The 13,917-nt window shown below is 41.7% G+C and overlaps 1 protein-coding gene across 13 annotated transcripts in view; it reads right to left on the bottom strand.

Moving 5' to 3' along the window:
• NAV2 (neuron navigator 2) overlaps positions 1-13,917 on the bottom strand; it is a 390,183-nt gene that overhangs the window by 103,256 nt on the left and 273,010 nt on the right. For 12 of the 13 annotated variants that reach the window (XM_030948576.1, XM_030948578.1, XM_030948583.1 and 9 more), the window contains 2 exons: positions 4,470-5,580; positions 2,078-2,190 (listed from right to left, as the gene is read on the bottom strand). In XM_030948576.1, coding sequence (XP_030804436.1) covers positions 2,078-2,190; positions 4,470-5,580 — 1,224 coding nt within the window. Of the gene's footprint in view, positions 1-2,077; positions 2,191-4,469; positions 5,581-6,333; positions 6,400-13,917 lie in introns of those variants that run through there. The other variant, XM_030948581.1, reaches the window with a different exon arrangement.

Here is a 13,917-nt window from a genome sequence, read left to right as displayed (position 1 = left end):
CCCCAAAGTGCTTAGTGCCCATGTAAGCATTTTTCTTTTAATCAGTCTCTGCTCTCTGGGAAACCACCTCCTTGAGTTACAATTCACTTAAGCCAGAGGGTCAAACAATTATGGTCTGGCTGGACTGAAAACATCCACCTAACAAGACTGATTACTTTAGCCAGAGGGTCTCTGGGAGAGAAAACATTTTCTATACTCATGGATCTACAAATTTTTGTAGTAAAAACCATAAAATATTTATAGGTCTTTAGCTTAACAAATGTCACAGTGCTCTTTTACAGAACATTTCTCTCACATATGTGAAGGCAAATGGTAGGTAACTTCTTAGGAAAACACACAGGAGACAAACTAAAGCAATTTCTACTGAGATCACTCTTATGCCTAAATTGATACCGAATTTTCACTTAAATGACATTCCACTGCTTAAATTGAAAGTATACTTTAGAGACAGATATTGGACAGTTGGCCCCTAGAGTTCAATTCTGAAATCACTTAGCTCCTCACGAGCAGGCAGCATCCTTAAACAATTCTGCTTCCATTTTTCCCTACTTATGCTCTCTTTTGTTTTATATGTGCTTTTAAATCAACAGCATCAATAGCTGCTATGCAGGGAGAGAAGATATCTGTGCCTTATTTCTTATCATTCATTTGGGCTGAGGGACTATTTTGTTTAGTTTGCTCTGTTTCCCCCAAGGCCCCTCCATGGATGCTGCTGTCTGGTCTGGCTGTGCATAGCTGGGGTTTGCATCTTCCTTGTTTGAGTTTTTCAGCTGTCTTCTGCCTCTGGATCCCAAAACTTACATATTCTAGTTGAGTAATAGTTTGTACTTACAAAACATCTGTCATTAAAGACTAAATATCTTTTGTGATCTAGAAACACTTCTCAGTTTGCAGGCTGAAATACATCCAGCCCAGCCAATATGATGATGAAGAGGTAATGCTGAAAAAGTTTAAGCAGCTGGACATTGTGTTTCTTACTTGCAACTCTCATCTTTAAATATGAGCCCAAAAATGTTCTCAAGGATTTTATCCCTTGTACCTTTTATCTGCCTTTTACGTAATTAATCCACCTATGTAAAAATTGTACACACAGATAGGTTCACTTAGGCATTCCTGCAGCCCTTTTCCTCTCCAGTGACTCTGCCTCTCACCTTTGCCATCAGCACACAGGTAGTATTGATAGAATATGCAATGCAGCATGAAGTGAATCTCATTATGAAACTTTTAGCCACATCACTTTTCCAAGGAGGGCATTTGGTTTCAAACCCCACATTAAACTGGGGGGGGACACCAAGACTAAGTAGATGGAAAAAAAACCTGAGAGATTCTACAGATGAGATATCCTGCAATAGCACACAGTAAGCAAAGTCACAGATATTGCTGAAATGGGGACAAGAGGAGATCAGACTGTGACTTTAAAAACACATTTTAGATCACATTAGTAGAATCTAGTATATTCTAACCAAAGGTGGTTGCTGAAAATCACTTTGTTATATTGGTAAGCTTAATTTATTTTTCTAATGAGCGTATACTTACAGTAGCAGGAATTCTAGATAAATATATCAGGTACTTTCTAATTTAGACTACTCATATTCTAGCCACAACCAGCTTCAACCTCTGTATGCTGGACACAATAGAGTGTAGTTGGATTTTGGTGCCCTATTGGTGCAAAGGCTGTTTCTCAAATTGATCAGATTCATGTGAGTGACAGTAAGATTCCTCCAAACCAAAACATCAAGGAAATGAACACAGTCTGTTCTGTAAGCTGCGAAATGAACTTTTTAAAACTAAACAATGCTTGAGAATGCTTAGGATCCTTATAGTAGTTTATTCCTAATAAATGCTGCACATCTCATTAAGCAGGCAGAATTCCTGGTGATTTCAAGAAATTTGGGGAGCACACTTGTGCTGAACTTAAGCATCTAGAGTTTAAATTATTGACACCCAGTTCACTGCTGAAGAGCTGAGAGAAATAGAGTTATTAAGAACGATAGCAGTAGGAATAAAATCAACTTGCTCTAGCCCATTCTTGTTTAACCAGACCACAGCCAGTAATGGGTCATGCTGCAGGACTTACCTGAGAGGTCCTCGAGGGCAGGCTGGGCAGTTTTGACATAAAGAGCAGAATCCATGCTGACCCCTCCTGTGCTGGACTCGGCTGTTACGTTCCCTTCATTGTCTGTCTGAGATCTGGAAAGCAAAACAAAACAGGGATGTGCAGCCACTCTCCATCCAAAGTACCTCAAGTATAACAATGAGATGAGTGCACCTGCCCTCAGCCACTCTGTCCCACTCTCGAGAACACACCAGCAGACTGGTTTTACATAATTCATTAGTCCCATGTTGAATTATGTCCTAGAAATGGAAACAAGCACTCAGCTGTAAAAGATAAAAAATTCATAGTCGAAGATAGGCTTCACAGCTTATCAGATGGGGTCTTAAAACACTTGGATTTCCATATGTATCTTAATTATCAATAACATCAGTTGCTGTAGCTAATCTGATCCTCTCCAATAAAGTCTGTATTGCATGAAGATAAAGCAGGGAAGATGCGATGTCACGTTACACTCCGGCTAGGTTCTCTTCAACATCACTTCCATTTTAAGAGAAATGACTGGGCAAAACCAACTTCAAACTCCAATTTATTGTCTGATATTATGGCTGCCAGGTAATGAAAGGTGATGTAAGGATCTACTGTCAGATTTGAGTAAGATATTGTGACTCATTTCACTCTACTAATTGTGCTGTGTTTTGCTCACAGAGCCACACCAACAGGCAGCTGGAAGTTCTCCTGCCCCAAGGGTAAGTGCTGCTGTAAAAAAGTAAAGACACAGTGGGGAATTACTATTGCAATGCTCTTAATTTCACCTGACTCTTGTAGCAGGATGCTGTGCCTGGAGTGGTTATAAACAACTGGAACAATGCCCTGTTGACAGGGTTGTCTGGGGCAGAAGGAGAAGGGGCCTCTTGCTGCTTTTGGTGTTGAATAACGCTGAAACCAGCCTGACTCATTGAGCCCAGAGTTCAACCTCCCCACAGGGAGGTGAAGATGGGCCAGACCTGGTGAAGTACCTGAGAAAGGAACCAACAATGATAACTGGAGATGCTGGGCTGGCACAGCTGGCCAGGACACACATGACTGATGTCGTTTTGTACTAGAAAAGCCCAATCCCACTCTTTAATGGCAAGGTCTTCTAACACACCCCTCCTTTGAGTGTGTGCAGAGTCCTCCTGGAGTGGGGACATCCTGCAGGGTGAGCAAAAGAGGTGTGCCCACATTGGTATGGGTGAATACCATCAATCTCTACTGAAAAATTGCTTTTAATGTAACTTCAACATCATTCCTTTGATATTGACTCAAAAATAGTTAATTATACTATACTAGTAATCATGGCTGCCCATACTGTGCAGTAAATAATTCTGATTGAGAACTGTTAGTCTAATCATTATCAAAATAAATTATTTATTCTCATATAAATATATCTGGTTTGCCATCCTTAATCCTACAGGACAGTTGAGTTACATGAAGTTCAATTACATCTATATAATCCTTCAGACATGAACAAAGTTGACAAAGTCTGGTGCTACCAGTTTTTGTGAAAATGCATGAATTGCCTACACATGAAGCAAGAGAATTCTCCATCATGTAGCATTTACCTTGCTGCTTCACCCCCCTGGAAGTGTCTAGAATGCCCCTCCTGGGCACCCCACTCCTGCAGCCCCCAGGGATGTGTCCTGTACCACTGTGCTGTGGGCCCTGATGAAGGAGGAATGATGAGGAGGCTTCCATCTTATCAGAAGGCTAATTAATTACTTTATCATACTATATTATTCTATACAATATTACACTATATTACATTACATCTAAACTGAATCTGCCAAGCACTCAATCCTGCACACAACTGCACTGCACTGCACAGAAGGCTAATTAATTACTTTATCATACTATATTATTCTATACAATATTACACTATATTACATACATCTAAACTGAATCTGCCAAGCCCTCACTCTGCACACACCTGCACAGCACCGCACTGAAGGCTAATTAATCACTTTATCAGAAGGCTAAATAATTATTTTATTATACTATATTACTCTATATAATAGAGTAATATAGTATTATAAATACTTTATAATACTCTTAATTACTCTATATAATACTATATTACATACATTACATCTAAACTGAATCTGCCAAGCACTCACTCTGCTCACACTGCCCAGAATCTCGTGGCTGTCACCCACAGTCCCCACACACACACACACAAACCTGGTCCTGATAGGCCAAGGGAACAAAACATCCTCACTTTGGGTAAACAATCTCCATATTGCATTCTGCTGTGGCACAAACACGGGCACAGCAAATGAGGGAAGAACTGTTTTTCCTTTCTCTGAGGTTCAGAGGATGTGAATCCCAGAAATCCTTGGGAAGAAGTGTGAGGAGGGGTGTGGCAGCGGTGCCGTACCTGTACATGAAGGGCGCGACGGTGGCGGTGTTGGGGTGGCTGTATTGCTGCTGGGGATGAGGTAGCTGCACGCTCACGGTGTTGCTGCCCGTGGTGTGCGTGCTCACCGCGGGCCCGTTCACGGCCTGGCTGCTGCTGCTGCCGTGCAGGCCCCCCACGCCCTTCCCCTCGGAGGAAGCCAGGCTGGAGGAGGAGCTGGAATGACGGCTGTCCAGCTGGGACTTCTGATGCGAGAGCCCCGAGCTGGCTTTCCCGCCACGGCTCCTCTCGCCTTCCTTTGCCGGAACAGGGGCACTTGAGGATTTCCCTGTGGTGTTTTTCATTCCTGGTTTTGGTATTCCACTGTGCGAAGGGGCAGAGGCCTCCTTCTTGGCACTGTTCAGCTTCCCTCCTTTAGGGATAAAGCTTGCGATCTTGGAGGACTTTTTTGGCATCTCTGTTGTTGTTGTTGTTAGTGCTGTCTGTTCTTCTTTAGGTTCCTCCTTCAGCTCCAGCTTCTCAGTGATGGATGTTCTCTTTGTAATGTCTTTACTTTTATCCTTTTCTTTCTCTTTTTGTTTCTCTTTCTCCTTCTCATTACCCTTTGGAGAACTTTTCTTATTAGTCAGTGCGCGGCTGAAAGTCCTTTGTGCGATTCCCTTGAGTGCAATTTTGGGGCTGCTGGACATCGATCCCAGGTTGTTCAAATTCTGGTTGGTGGCATCAATTTCTTCACTCTCCTCAAAGCTGAGAAGCGCCTCCAGCTTTTCACAGCTGTTATCCTGAGAGCCTGGACACTCCGGCGTTGTCCCGGACACTCCTGCTTTGGAACCCCCCTTGCTGTTGAAGAGTTTTAGCTTTTCCAGCATGGATTTCTGAGCGTTGGGAGCTGCTTTGGCGATTTCCGAGGGAGGCTTTGGAGGCTCCGCTGCCGGCTGCTTCACGGATAGCATGGAAGACGTCGCTGTGTGCTTGGCACTGAGGGACTTGCTGCGCCAAGGTTTAATAGCAGAGCTGGGCTGAGGGATGGCTGAGGAGTTATTGCAAGGAACAGCACTGCCGCAGCTTTGAACTGAGGATGAGACATTTTCATTCATTCCTGTGGGCTGGGAGGCCGTGCTGTCTGCAGGCTCTGGAAAAAAAACACAGAAAACAACTCAATAAATCAACACGGTAGTACCTGGTATTAGAGCTACTGTGAGATTCTTTCTGTAATGAAGTATCAAGAATTTCACACTGATAACATTAAAAAGACACATCAGTATTTTCAATATCAGTGAAACTCAGAGAAAATAAAAGCCAGCTTTCTTTTCCTACCCAGCAGAGCAGCAATGAGCTCCTACTGTATAATTTACATTTACTTGCTGTTTCAAGAAAAAGAAGGAAGAAAAAGAATCTCTTCCAATTCAAACCAAAATGTGTTCTGCAATGTGCTCTCCCTTATTAAGTCCACAATATGTTTTCATTAGCAAGAACACAGCACTATTTTGTAACTAAGGGTTCCCTCTGTTTTTGGCAAAATACTCGCTGTCCAAGTTCGATTCTTAGAAAAACCTCAAACATAAAAAAATGCAGGAGTAAGGAAAAAAGTAAAACTAAAGTCCTTTCAGTTATTAGGGGTGGGGGTGGTAATATCTTCAAAATGCAAAGGTAGAAGAAAACTCCACGTACAAAAATAAAACAAATTGTACCCTTTTGTAAAGAACCTAAATTAAGTACTACCACATATCCTAATACAGCTGTAAGAGAAACTTCTGGCAGTAACTGTACAGCCCTCCCCCACAGAGAAAACAAATCTATTATTTAGTTAGTTCCTTCTAATATCATTTGTTCGTATTAAGAAATTAGTTCCGAGCCTAAAGAGAGCTTGAAAAATCACACTCACCTACCAGTGGCCACTTCTCCTCTGAATCAGTTCCTCTTTGCAGAGTTTCCCTTTTGGAGATGTTACTCTCTCAATTATCACAAATATGTTTTCTGTTAAACTGCTCATGTTTCCAATTAGATTTTGTCATCTGTGTCTGTTCGCCTGCCCAGCAGCCTGCTGGGGATTAACGGCTCTTACCTATATTTCCCTGCCCTCTAGCACGAAAGTAAACTGTATACAGAGCTGCATTTTTTTGATTCAAAAATCAACAGCAGTGGAGAGCGTGCGTTCTCAGCAGCAGGAGCAGCCCTGTGAATCCAGCCCTGTAAATCACGAGCTGCTGCAGCCACACAGGGACTGTTTTACTTCACTTTCAGTTGCTCAGTGAAGATACGGCTCTGTTAACCTCCCTCCTCTGATCCAAACCAGATCTACTGAAGATTTAAGTCACATACATCTTCCTGACTTAGCACAGAACTGAGTTTCTAACAGTGTTAGAGACTCCTTAATAATAAACTCAGCCATTTCACATGGTTATGGACAAAGTGGAATAGCAGGAACTAATGATACTTTTAAAACTATTACTGAAGACAGAAGGTTTCCGGGACTCTTATCCAGTAACTGACTATTATACTGGCTCGTTTTGCTAGTCCTTTTCCTATGGCCAAGAACCCACATGGAGCTGGAAGGAATCAGGAGCTCGGTTACAGACACAGACAGGAATCACGCTGCTTTTAAGCTTGTGCCAGCCTGCTCACTTCCAGGGTATTGCTCCTGTTTGACACAGAAGGAAAATCATGCCACCAAATATCTCAAAGAGTGATATCTGGCCTCTTGCTGCTCTGCTCAAGCCTGCTGAATTCAACCCACTGCATATTAAGAAGAACCAGAAAGATAATGGCACAGGAATCAGAGAATCATCAAGGCTGGAAAAGACAACCAAGATCGAGTCCAACCATTAACACCGTATTGCCAAGCCCACCACTTAACCACATCCCTAAGCACTACACCTACACCTTTCTTTGAGCCCTTCCAGGGATTCCACCACTGTGGGAGGAGTCCCAGTGACCTCCAGTGTGAGCAGCAGCAGTGACCTGACACAGTGCCCTGACACAGACACAGAGAGGAAGGAAGGTGACAACCTCTTCACAAGCTGCCAGCAGAGTTCCTCACTCTGCTTTCGGAAGCTGCACCACTGCTCTTTCCTTCATGCCTACTACCATACACTGCTTCTTTGTTTTTGTTTTCATTTCCTGAAGTCCTCCTGCTCATCACAGTCTACTTCCCATCCCCACACCGCACCAGGCTCCTTTTGCACAGTCAGAACAAGAAAGCCTTTGTCTCAGCCTGCCTTCCACAGAAGACATCCAGCCATGAAGTGAAAGCTTCATGAAAATCCCAACTGTGCATGTTGTACAGTTAATTTGTATAGATTATTTTTTTAAATAGTACTAGCCCATCTCAATATTGAAATATTGCTACAGGAACTGGAGATTGACAGTACTTTCAATACTAAGTTCCTAATCCACGTCTTCTGGCCTCATCATGCTAAACAAATCTAAGCACAAAGAACAGCCATGCCCAGAAATCATCACAGCTGGCTGGGATTCATGAACATGCCTAGGATGGATTTACAACCAGGTCCTGGGAGGGACCCAATGTACTGATCAATATGGGCAGGGAAACCTTCACTTGCTCAGAAAAACAGGACTGGGGCAACAGAAGGGTGACAAAATAAAAATGACCAGTAAGGGCTGTGTCTATAAAGTAGAAGAGCTGGTTGTACACCCTGTTAGCACAACATATGCAGGCACAAAACCTCAGATGGTGGTCTGAGCACACAGACAAATGAGCAGATTTCTTAGGAAAGAAATCTGCCTTCTCACACAGGTACTTCACAACAGTTTGAGAGCAATACAGGAAACACGTATGGGATGGACAAAGCCAGCCTGCATTCCCCAGCACTCAGAGCCTACACAAAGTCACTCACCTGGGACAGGAGGGACCTGAGAGCCAGGTCCATAACCTGGCTGAGGAGCCTGACCCTGTCTCGGACACTGAGCAGAGGCCACCACATCAAAACAGGGCTCTGACCAGCTCCACAACTTTCTTCTGGAAGTGAATGGAAGGGGTTGCTTGATTTGGGACCTCAACTACATCCTAACAGCACAGATGAATGCTTCAGTTCACAGACCTCTGGGAAAAGATGCTTGGCTTGGATCAAGTGAAATGGCTTGTTTTCCAAATCCCAAAGCATTGTTCAAAATTTATTTCCCAGCAAAATCCAAAACTTTTCAATTTCTCTTCTTTTTTAATTATTTGTTAATGTTTTCAGGAAATCTATTTATTTATTTATTTATGTTTGGTCACTGACTAAAATATGTTTTCCCCAGTTTATTTGTTTATAAACACAACGCTCTCTTTGTCCCAACACCCCCACATCCACCCTCCAGTCTGGAAGTGAATTTTGCTTCTGTTGCCAGCGGCGTAGGAGGAGCACAGTGCAGCTCCATTTACAGACATGTCAGAGAAACCAGAATTAGGACAATACTATGACTGTAACATTAAAAAAATAGAATATATAGCAACAGTAATGTCATTTTCAGAGTGTCTACTTAACGTTTTCCACAAAGTGAATTCTGTGAATACTGGATGCTATGCAACTGAAATGAATAAAAAATATTCACCAAGTCTACAGTTAAGCAGCAAATCTTTAGGAAAGGAAAGAAGGTACTTTCTTACACAGCTGCAGTGGATTTTGATTTGTACTTGGGTCAAATACAGTGAAATTAGAAATTGAACATCCTCAAGTGATTTATTACATTGCACCATGCACAGTTACTGCAAGAAATTAAAGGTTCACCCTAAAACACATGAAAAATTGCTCCAGCTTAAGAAAACTTCAGTTTTTCAGACTCTCTGTTTCCTCCTTACGAACAAGTGCTGGCTCTTTTACTCCTCTGGCCAAGTTTGGTAAGCAAAAGGAGTTCTGCTGCCAGAACGCAGCTTCAAATGCTGGGTTTCCTAATGAAGCAGCAACATCAATTCGTGGAGCACACATCAGCATGCAGAGGGGAAAGTTTTATTCAGCATAGCATAGACCCTTCTTTCATGAAAAGGGGAGCAGGTTTCATGCATTCAGTTAATAAGCTTATTATTTCCCATGTGTTCCTTTGTGAGGGAGGTATTTTTTTTCTTCAGCAACCTGCATTAACTAAAACTGACTATAAAAGAAATGTTTTCAAACTCAAGCTACAGTCTACCATAAATAATGATCACTTTCCTCTTTTCAAAGTCAAATCTTGGCCTGAAATCTATTTTGTTCCTAGTGTTCCTGTTAAAAAAGATGTTGGTGGTCCAGTTCCAATGCCAATACACACTGTAGCATGGGTAAATCTGATTTCAGCTGCTCCTGCAAAGGCTGAACTGCATCTGCAAACCCACCCGTGTGTGAAGAAGAAAAAAAAAGAATTTGAAAGCTTATGATTTAATTCTTCCACAGAAGTCTTTGACAGCTTATGTTATAATAAGGTCAGGAGAAAATATATGCAATTTCCCATCATTTGTCATGTTCACTCTAAGTAAGTGGACTTTGATTTGCTATGACTGAAAACTTTCAAAATCCATCATTATAATCATGAAAGGCAACACACAGACAAAGGATGTTCTCATAGTTACTCTCCTTAGGAGGGTCAAGAACTTAAAAGCATTTTTTACCCATTTTTGAATGAACAAACTTTTATTTTTTATATCAGAACTATGGGAAAACGTCTTATGAAGAGAAATATCTTTTAGTCCAGCCTATAGATTAGACAACAGATGTGAACGCAAATCCACAACCAGATTCTAATTTAGGAAATAAAAGCAGCTCTGTTCTATGACATGACAGTGTCAGAACTGCAGAAACCACTGTGGCAGTTTCATCGTTTCCCACCTAGAAGAATAAATGGTGAATCTTGACCCTTCCCATCCACCCACCAGAAGACTCTCCTTTAAAGCACTATACATAAAGTCCTACAGAGAAGAACTTCTTAGCTGAGTTGTTCTCTTCTCCAATGATCATTTATCAAACACTGTAAGCATGGAAATGTCTGCATTCCTGCCAGGAGCCAACTATAAAAATCCCAATCTTTCCATAACCCAAACCACAAGCAGGTAGAGCAGAACATTCCCAACAAGAGCAACCTGGCACTCAGTCCCTCCTCAAAATAAGCACAACTCTTGTGCCCCACAGAAATTTCCATTTCAATTTCCATTGTAGCACTGGGAGAACTGCAGCTGGCAGGAAGACACTGGCTGAGCTGCCATCCAGGGGTGGGCATGGCCTCCACCCACAGGATGGCTGGAGATTTTTGTTCTCTCTTCTATTCTGGACCACAAAAACAACCCAACAGAAATTATTTTTTAAAAGCAGAGATCACCAGATAGGAAAATTCTGTATAACCTAAGAAAAGCCTGAATAGGGAATATTTTTGCTTTGCTGAGGATGAAACCTTAGAATCATAGCTGGAACTATATTGGAAGAGACCTTAAAGATCATCTCCCTGCCATGGGCAGGAGCACCTTCCACTAGATGAGGTTGCTCAGGACCCTTTCTAACTGAGCAGAATTGTTTCCTTCAACTTCTGCCCACTGATTTTCCCTTTAACAGTGATTAAATTCACTGCAACACAACAAAAAAAATTACCTTTACTCCATGATATTTTTCTTCCTTTCCATCATATCTACCTCATATCCCAGTGCTGTAAACTGTGTAACTTCAACAGCAGTTCCAGGCATTCACAGAAATGTGCTCTATCCCTGAAAGCCCTCACCAAAGCCCAGGGATATGTCAGAAACTCAACTTCCACATTTCTGCCAAGCTGCCTCCATTCACACAGAGCTCCAGCACATGGAACAAGGGTTCTGCTGTTGGCTAGCTCACTTAGCCAAGACTCGGCATTTTTGCTGAGGTGAGGGGAAATAAAACTGGAGCACAGGCAGCCCCCTTTTCTCATTGTCTCGCCATAACCAACTAAGACATTTGAATTCCTTGTTGTTTTTGTTTAGCTACTGTAAAATTCAAAATGCTGTTGACATGAATGCCTAAAAAAGGTTGGAGGGACCTCTATTGAGCACATACCAGTTAGATGATCATAAAAATAACGAAACCAAGTTTACTGTGCCATTCAAAACAAGTTGCACTCTCCATTTTATACTAGACAAATACCATTCTTGTTCATTCTTCTCCATTTCCTTCTGACTATTTGTACAATTTAATCCCCCAAGACTTCTCATAACAGACTTATTCAAAAGCATTAATGAATTCCAGTCAGGAAGCTGTTATAGAGTCTTTCACTAGACTTTATACTTAAAGTGGACTATATGTGCAGTTAGCAGCCTTGGTCTGACACATCTCTCTTGCAGGTTGTATGAAACAGGCACTATGAAAATCAGTGAGCTGAGAATTGCAGTCAGGAAATATTGCTCATTTGTATCAAAATCAAATGACAGACACAAACTACAATTTATGCTGGGGTCCTCTTCCTTTCAGTTCTCTGATGCCAGTCACAGATTCTTCAGGAATATTTGGTTATGGATGAGGAACAGGCAAAAGGCTCAGCAGAGAAGCCACAAATAGAAGGGCCCAGGGAGGCTGAAAGTGCTCCTACCCAAGGAGAAGGGGCTTCTACAGAGGTGGTAGAAAAATGCTGGCATTTGGGGAAGTCTGGCATGTAGAACCACTGTTCTTTCCTTTCCCATGATTTAATAGTGAACCTTTGTTTCCATGGCTGTTTTTCTGGCACACTGCACCCAACAATAAATTTATGAGAAATTGTAAGTATTTATTTTAAAAGGAAACATGTAGGTGCTGCAAAGGCCATGAAATGCTGGACCAGCTTCTCAGCTGCTATAAATTAACGTGGTTCCACAACCTCCAACACAGCCATGCAGATGTACACGGGGCAAGAAGATGCTTCTCAAGGTTAAATTTTACTTCAAAGCTCAGGATCTTTATCCTCATGAGCTGTACTGTTAAGAACATGTCACTGGTTAATATTTTTAGGGTATTTTTTTCCCTGAAGCTTTGTTTAAATACATTTTTGCCTCATTTTATGTATTTCTAAAGCTTATACCAACTATGTTCAAAGTTCTGTGGTCTTGTAAAGCTCCACTTCAGCCATGATTAACCCTTCAGCCAGGCTTTGTCTACGTAGAAGAGGACATATTTTTAAATGCCAGATTCAGCCAGCTGAACAGCTGTAAAATTAAGCACAAATATGATTCACTGCAGACTCATATCTTGCCCTATAAACATGCCATACTGCTTGCTATTTCCTGACTGTCTTTAAGCTGTTTGATGGGCACACACCCAACATAAATATGTCACTGAGGATTTACTGAGATGAGCCAATCTTTCAAAAGCATCTTTGATTAGAAAAGTGAAAGGGTGCAAACAATACCCCAGGATACCTATCTCTCAGCTGGCCAAAGATGAGTATTTTGTTTGACACTAATGATTCATACAAGGGTCACCTTCTGGCACAAGGCAGGAGCCTTATGTCAGGGGAATTTCTCAGCATTAATACATTTGGTAAATTGGAGAAATAAACTTGAGACAGTAAGACTTCATTCAGTGAGGCTGAACGAAGAGGTGTGTGCTGAGAAAGAAGAAACTGAATGCCTAAATTTAAAAGGTCAAACAACAACTGTGCAACTTCACTGCAGCAAAAGGAGTCCCAGCAGAATGCAGCTGCACACTGCATAATGTGGCACTAAAGGAATACAAATATCAGTCAGAAATGCTTCAGGAGCATCACATATGGAATCCGAGGTTTGGAGAATCATAGGATAGAAGACAAAGAACTTAACTACTCCATGCTGTTCAGCAGCAAAATAAGGCATCAGGTGGAGCGCTGTGTCCAGCTCCAGCACCCCTCTAAAAGAGACAGACTGGAAAGGGGCCAGTAGAGATCATCAAGACATTAAAGAGATTTATCACATTAAAGGAGTTATCACAAGGAACCTATAAGAAAAAGGATGGAGTAGTAAAGATTGCTTAGTCTAGAAGGGAAAAGGCTGAAGGGAGACATTTTAAGCCTTCAAATACATGAAGACTCTTATAAACAGGACAGAGATCAAGGAAGAGCAAAAATATGCCTTATTTTTAGCCAGACAGAATGGTTTTACACGTATGTTTTGAATAGCTACTTCTAAGACCAAATGGACACTGGAAGGGATACAGTTGAAGAGATGGTCACAACCCTGTCATGAGACATCTCAGAACAGACTTGTGAACACCTGTCAGCTGGCTGAATCTGGCATTTAAAAATATGCCCTCTTCTCCCTAAACAAAGCCTGGCTGAAGGGTTAATCATGGCTGAAGTGGAGCTGTACAAGACCACAGGACTTTGAACACAGTTGGTATAAGCATTAGAAATTCATAAAACAATGAAGAAACTTTTTCTACATAGATACAGTTGATTTTCCTTCAGAGCCTGAGCACAGACTCCCCATGTTCTTTACAGATGCAATTCTACAAATATTTAGTGTAAGCTGCAAACTTGTGGAAATTTTAAGCAGAGTTCTTTAAACTCTGAGCTAAAGCCAGGAGCCATATCT

This window comes from Camarhynchus parvulus, chromosome 5 (genome assembly GCF_901933205.1).
Source record: "Camarhynchus parvulus chromosome 5, STF_HiC, whole genome shotgun sequence".
Lineage (NCBI taxonomy): Eukaryota > Metazoa > Chordata > Aves > Passeriformes > Thraupidae > Camarhynchus > Camarhynchus parvulus.
Note: the sequence above shows the minus strand (reverse complement) of the source record. Positions and strands in the feature narration are given on the sequence as shown.